The 6,917-nt window shown below is 37.3% G+C and overlaps 1 protein-coding gene across 1 annotated transcript; it reads right to left on the bottom strand.

The window, feature by feature from the left end:
• Positions 1–223: 223 nt before the first annotated feature.
• Positions 224–3,827, bottom strand: nts (neurotensin). Its single transcript, XM_057837582.1, has 4 exons — positions 3,630–3,827; positions 2,649–2,710; positions 865–1,131; positions 224–509 (listed from the first exon to the last, which is right to left on the bottom strand). Exons 1-4 carry the CDS (start codon positions 3,691–3,693, stop codon positions 363–365), a joined length of 540 nt encoding a protein of 179 aa, XP_057693565.1. The 5' UTR covers positions 3,694–3,827; the 3' UTR covers positions 224–362.
• Between the last annotated feature and the right edge of the window lie 3,090 nt (positions 3,828–6,917).

Below are 6,917 nucleotides of genomic sequence, written 5' to 3'. Positions count from 1 at the left end.
CAAAAACAAAACAAGAAAAAGAAATCCTTCATTTTATTCCAATTAAAATTATAATGATTAATATTTCAATTTGCAAACAATTACCTAATGTTCTAATTTTCTTTGTGGGCCCCATCAGGGCATGGGTCCTGAGAATCAATATCACTTTTCACACCATACAGGGCCCCTGGCTACCATACTTGTGTACCTCTGAAGTAAAAGAGACATGCTTTTTTACCATGATTCTTTAATGATGTACATAAACAAATCCAAAGAAAAGTGTCAATAAAGAAATATAGCTTATCATCCAATGTGATGCCGGACTATTTTTTTTAGTGAGAGGAGTGGCAGTGCGGGAACAAGTCAGCAGATTGGACGGGAAATCAGTAAATGTCACTTCGTTTCAAGATGTACGGCCTCCGAGACTTGGCTGCGTGGCTTGCTTGCCTCTTTAGGATGTACGGCGACTTGCGCTTGAGTGGCGCGTCGCCATCATTTCCCAACATGTATTCGCGGGACTCGTGGCGTAGCTGTTTGGAGAAAGGAATCGCGTTATTGGCGGGTTGTTTTTTTTTTTGCTTTGATAGAGAGAAACACCATCTCACAGATTTTATGCTGATGTTTGTGATTTTTTGCAAGTGCCTGAGGTTTTTGAGTTATGAGCCATCGTATACTCGATTTTTCTTGCTTTGTGTTGCGAGTAAAAATGTGACCTATGAGTAAAGCTATATCACCACAAGATGGCAGCAGAAAAATTAACAGCATTTGCCCAACATCTATTTGTATTTCTTACTTTGCAGTCAAATTATCAATCGTGTTTTAGGCTTATATTTTGTTGTTTGCTGTATTTGCCACAAACATGCCTGTGCTTTTTGTGTTACTCACCCTTCCCTGGCGACTGTGCAGCAGCGCCCTGCAGATGTGCTTCAGGCTGTAGAGTTCCTCCAGCCTTTGATTGCTCCACTCCCTCATCACTATTTGCTGTTCTGCCTCCTCTTCTTCCTCCGACTCCTCGTCTTCATCCTCCTCTCTGCTCTTCCACCACGCTTCTTCTTCCCCCTCGACGTCGTGCCGCAGAATGCCTGACAGCCTGCACAGGTTTTCCAGCGACAGCCGCCAGTAGGGGGCGCTCTGCTTCCCTGTCTCTTTCAGCTGTTTCAAAGAGAAAACAGATGTTTTTGGTATGGCTTCATGGGACATTTTTGTGGGTTCTCTCATGAAATCCCTTTTTTTTTTTTTTTTTTTTTTTTTTTTTTTTTTTTTAACAATTAGTGTTTTAAGTTGCAAATTTGATAGCAATTGGGCAAACTCTATAGAGGGCAAGTCTATTTTTGAGGGATCTTTGAGAGTGGCCAGATGAGCTTAAAAAAATATGTGCACATCGAATTTCATGTTGTTTCATAGCATAAGCTTCAGGGGTTACATTTAATCAACATTATGATACTCATAATCTAATGGCGAGTCATCAAACTTTGCCGCGATGCTTAGCCCTCAGGTTAAGCTGAAAATGCAAACCTTTTGCGATTTTTCGTGCCCTAATAGTGTATATCTAATAAATTTCTTTGTAATTATACAAAATTGTGTTTGAAGGACCTACAAAAATGATCCAAAACTGACTGCTTCAAAGCAAAATGGGCACCTTTTTGTGGGCTTTCAGACATGACCATGGGAGGAAAAATCTTTTTTTAATGGGACCCCAGTTAGCAGACTGACGTTGAAAAGATGATGGATCAACATTCTGCTGTCGATCTTATATCGTTGAATCAACATCACTTTTGCATCCTCAATTCATGTTCTTTCAACGTCGACATCCTTGCAAAACCTAAATGTTATTTCGATTATTAATAATATTGGAACAACGCTGAATCAATGTTATCTTTTCGACCAAAACGCCTGCTCATCCATAATTCAATGACTTTTCAAACATATTTCCCGGTCAATCATAAATCAACTATTTGTCAACATTAGTTCATCAACTATAAAACAATGTTAACCCAACCATCGCCTGACACACCATAGTACAACATTGTTTTAACGTCATTTGACATTGAAAATTTCGATGTCAACCATACTGATGATTTTGATGGAAAATCAACGTTTATTCAATGTTGGTCTGGGACCACACCGGGGGTATCCATTACGTCGATCAAAACGCCCCCCCCCCCCGAAAAAAAATCATAATTACTTAATCTTAATTAGTTAATAATCCGTTAATAATGTTGTGTGAGCACGTTGCTCACGTAACATATTGCACATGCACATTTTTAAAAAAATGTTTAGGTTTTTTTTTTTTTTTTTTTCCCCCTCCCTCAAACCCTCCCTTTCTCTCGTTTAGGTAGATTGCAGGAGGTTGTCTCACTGAAAAGTAGATCTTGGAGCAAAAAACAATGAGCACCCCTGGACTATACGAACACGACAATGAGGCTGCATCATGGGACAGAGGTTGTAGTCACGGCCAGAGGGTGTTACTGTTTCTCAATATGTACTTAAATCATTTGATGCAATTGACAGTAATAGACGTCCAATGCATTTGAAGTGTGAGAGCTGGCAGAATCACAGTCAGTGTCAGCAAGTGACTATATAATTAATACAGTGCAAGAGTTGAAATTTTGCTGAAATTCCTCATTTGAGCTTTTCCTTTGGCTTTACTGATGAGCGTGTTCTCATACCTTAGAGGCAAAGAGGCTGCTGAAGAGATCCTCTCCCATCGATCGTTGCTCCTGCTCCATATCTGAATAAATACGCAACACAAGCACAGGACACAATATTATGTAGACTTGCACGAGCAAATGGGGTGTAAGTATTAGCACTTTTGCTTTTGTTAAAATAAGGGATGTCTTTATTATTATTGGTAGTGGTAGTGGTGGTGGTAGTAGCAGTAGTAATAGTATCGGTATTTAAAAATAAATTAATTAATAAATGGGAAAAACCTTTGAAATCTATAAACTTTTTATTTAAACTCATGATTACCATTGCAATATTATCACCATAAACAATTGCATCTCACCCATTTATCACCATCATATAAAAGTTAGTTATAATTTTAGAATTCTATTATGAATTCAAAATAACTGTATAGTCTGGCAAAAAAATAAGGCTACAAATTATAATCATGCCTGTAATAATAATCAAAATCAAAAACAGCTACCAAGGCCATGAAATTTGCAATAATATTAACTTATACTGTAACCGATATAAATCGTATACAGTACTTCACATGACAGAGAAACAATGAAAGTGAATGTAAGAAACAAACAAAAAAAGTTGTCTTGGCTGAATTACTTGCCACTATTCAATATTTGTCAAATGTTGATCAAAATAATACCAATTATTTGTGTAAAGAAGAAAGTTTTATGGATTTTTTTTTCATTCAATTGGTTGATAATTACTTTTAAATTTTGCATTTACGTGCAACAAGGGTCTTAACACATGTTCAATTCGTTAGGTACACCAACTAACAAGATCCAACATTAAAAATTTAAAGAGGTAATGACACACTGCATCACACTGAAGCTTACGCTTCAGATTAAAACATTAGGAATATGTCTCAATGTGTTTGAGGCACAGTGTGTGAAGTGAATAATAAACGACTTCCATTCTAAACTAACATCACTCCCAAGTGAGCATTTTCCCACCTCGCTGCATCTTACCTGCACATAGTCCACTGCAGGTGAAGCACAGCAGCAACAGCAAGCCAGTCAAGTGAGCCTGCATTTCGTCGGCCAAAAAATAAAAATAAAACACACACAAAGAAAGAAAATTCAAGTAAAACAAGAAAATCCCCAAAGTAGCCTTATGTGATGTGAAGGAGCCTTTTAGTCCATGGAGTGAAAGTTTGAAGGAGGCTTCTCGTCTGCTTCTGATGAGGATTGCTTGGATGTGCGTCTCAGCTATATACAAGCCCCCTTCAGAATCCCCACCCTCTACACCGCCACCGTCATATCTTCGTACAGATGTGTCATCACACGTCATTCTACCGTCATTGATTAGTTTGTATTTTTATGAGTGTTATCTTATTTATGTATTTGACATCAAAAGTGTTTTGCTGAGTGATGATGGGATGGGGAGGGTCTGAGGGGGCTTGAAATAAGCAGATATTAGTCCTCAACAAAGCATCACTGCAGTTGTGCATAGGAGATTCCATTTTCTATAGCGATCTCATCGCAGAGAATGCTCATGTAGTAACAGCGATCTCCTTGTCAATTGCACTGAATTACTTCATCAAGCCATTTTAACACTGAATGTGTCGGCGGCGACACGTTCATGCATATCATCTTTGAAGCCTCATCAGGCTGTAATGACGTCACCCACGTGCCAGTGGTTGGTTTCATTTGAAAGTGCGGAAGTTGAGGTCCACGGCCATTTTTACTTGAAGTCACTCGACCAGGTAAAACTGGAGATAATGTTATTTGATTTTTAAAGTTTTATTGCCCCCATAAATAAACATTAAAACACTGCATAGACCATGTGTTTATGTCCATATTTCCATCATTTCTTATCCTTTTTCAAAACTGAGAGCACCACAAAAAACTACCGTATTTTTTGGACTATAAGTCGCACCTGAGTATAAGTTGTACCAGCCAAAAAACGTGCAATAAAAAGGAAAAAAACATTTATAAGTCACACCGAAGTATAAGTCGCATTATTGGGGGAAACTTATTTGATAGAATCCAGCACCAAGAACAGACATGTCATCTTGAAAGGCAATTTAAAATAAATAGAGAACAACAGGTTGAATAAGTGTACGGTATGCTAACATTACATGACGCATAAAGAACGAACTGAGAACCTGCCTGGTATGTTAATGTAAAATAGAGTTAATGTGATAACTATGGCATAGACAACATGCTAACAAGCAACAATGATATAATTATGTGTTAATAACTTCACACATAAGTCACTCTAGAGTATAAGACCCTCTGCCATACTATCAAAAGAAATGCGACTTATAGTCCAAAAATACGGTACATATCCCAGGAGCCAACGTGAGGTCACGAAGGATGGACGTAATGTGAGCATTTTTAATAGCGACTTTGAAACGTGCAGAATGAATCGAAAACTAAATTTAGCCATAGACTTCATAATGATATTGATGGGTCACATTTGCCAGACACTGTGCCACGCCTTCAAGTAGGGGGTCGTCCTACACTCCGTTTCAGTCGGTCGAAGTCGGTCTCAGTTATTCAACACATGCAGCATTCCAACGCCGGATTTAGGTTGAAAAAGTACGAAAGCTGTACAAAATACAAACAGGAAGGATCGTCAAAAAAATCAATAGGAGAAATTAACAATATTTACGTAAAATAAATGCTAACTGCCTAGGTTTTTTTTTTTTTTTTTTTTTTTTTTTTTTTTGCTTTTAACCAAGAATCGAGACTGTTGTACATCCATATCTATAAAGAATTCAGGGATTTAAGCATTTATTTCCAAAAAATTCAATGAAAAAGCTCTTTGTCATGGTAAGGTGGTGCCACAGTGAATAAAAAACTAGCAGCACATTCGACATATTTACAAAAAATAAATGCTAACTGCCCGTTGTTTTTTTTTTTTTTTTTTTGCTTTTAACCAAGGATCGAGACTGTTTTACATTCATATCTATAAAGAATTCAGGGATTTAAGCATTTATTCACAAGAACTTTCAACGTAAAAAGCTCTTTGTCTGTGTTTCCACTCGGTCAGCTTTGACGGAGATAGGCCCCCTGTTAATCGGCGCCGCACCCCGTGACCCGTCAATATCATTATGACGTCTACCAGTATGATTTAGCGCAAGGTAATGCATTATTTCATTAACTTCAGGAAGAGGATGGGCCAGATATGTCGTTGTTTTCTTTGGATGAGTCGGCGAGTGCGAAGTGACAGCAGTAGAAAAAACGGCGGAAGAGTAGGTTGTGTGACGTAGCGTGTGACGTAGCCCTGTATCCTGTACAAGAGGAAAAAACTAAGTGGCACGCCTGAAAAAATTGAACTGAACTAGTTTATTGTCATTATTTTTGAAAAGACGTTTTCTCAATGTTATATATACAGTATATATTTTCTTTTTACTATCAATCTTTTCAATTTCTATACACATGTATGTGTTCGAGAAGCTTGATTGTATGTACAGTATATACTTTTGATAAGGTGATGGGTGCAATATTCTTCACTTTTGGTCTCCTGTATGTAACTTGTTTTGACCGAAGTATGTAGAGACAATAAAAACGCCGATGACCATACCTGCTGTTTCTGTTGAATTATCAAATATAAAACTATTCATTCAACCTCTCATTTTTTTCTGTTGAATGTTTATCCAAACAAGTTGAATGAATATCATCAAGATTTAAAACGTTTCATTCAGCATGTTTGGTTGTCATTGGGACATCAATATTCCAAAATGTTGATTATAATTGGTCAGTGAAGAAAACAACAGCTTGGACATGAAGGTTATAGTGTCCTAAAAAAGGGAGATAACCAGGCCACTGTGAACATTTTTTTTCTTTGAAATGTAATGGCAACATCAAAGGCATTCAAATTTGGACAAAATAGCCCCAGGTGTTAGAGGGTTAAAGGGAAGGCCTATACTTTTTTTTTTTTTTAATCCAAAGACAAATTGTGAAAAAATATATTTAAAAAAAAACTAACTAACAATATGATGTCCTATTACGCATAATCCTTCGTTTATTAAATCAAGATACTCCTTTGACCCTTCAAAAACCAAAGTTGCATGTTACTTTGGGAAACTAGAATGCAAATGTGGATAGAAGATGCACAGTTTTTGGTACTGTTTTTAACTCCGAGTGAAACTGCTGTCATACAAAACAGATACTAGTACATATACAGGTAAATATTGTAATCTTTTGCTGTTTCAAAAATCCCCCATGATGCTTTAAAGACAAATAGATGCCCGTGTGGAAATGTGGTGGGAGCACAGAAAGTTCTCAGGAGTGTTTCAAAAGCTCATT

Source organism: Corythoichthys intestinalis, chromosome 5, assembly GCF_030265065.1.
Source record: "Corythoichthys intestinalis isolate RoL2023-P3 chromosome 5, ASM3026506v1, whole genome shotgun sequence".
Classification (NCBI taxonomy): Eukaryota; Metazoa; Chordata; class Actinopteri; order Syngnathiformes; family Syngnathidae; genus Corythoichthys; species Corythoichthys intestinalis.
The sequence above is the reverse complement of the archived record's forward strand: the minus strand, read 5'-3'. Positions and strand labels throughout refer to the sequence as shown.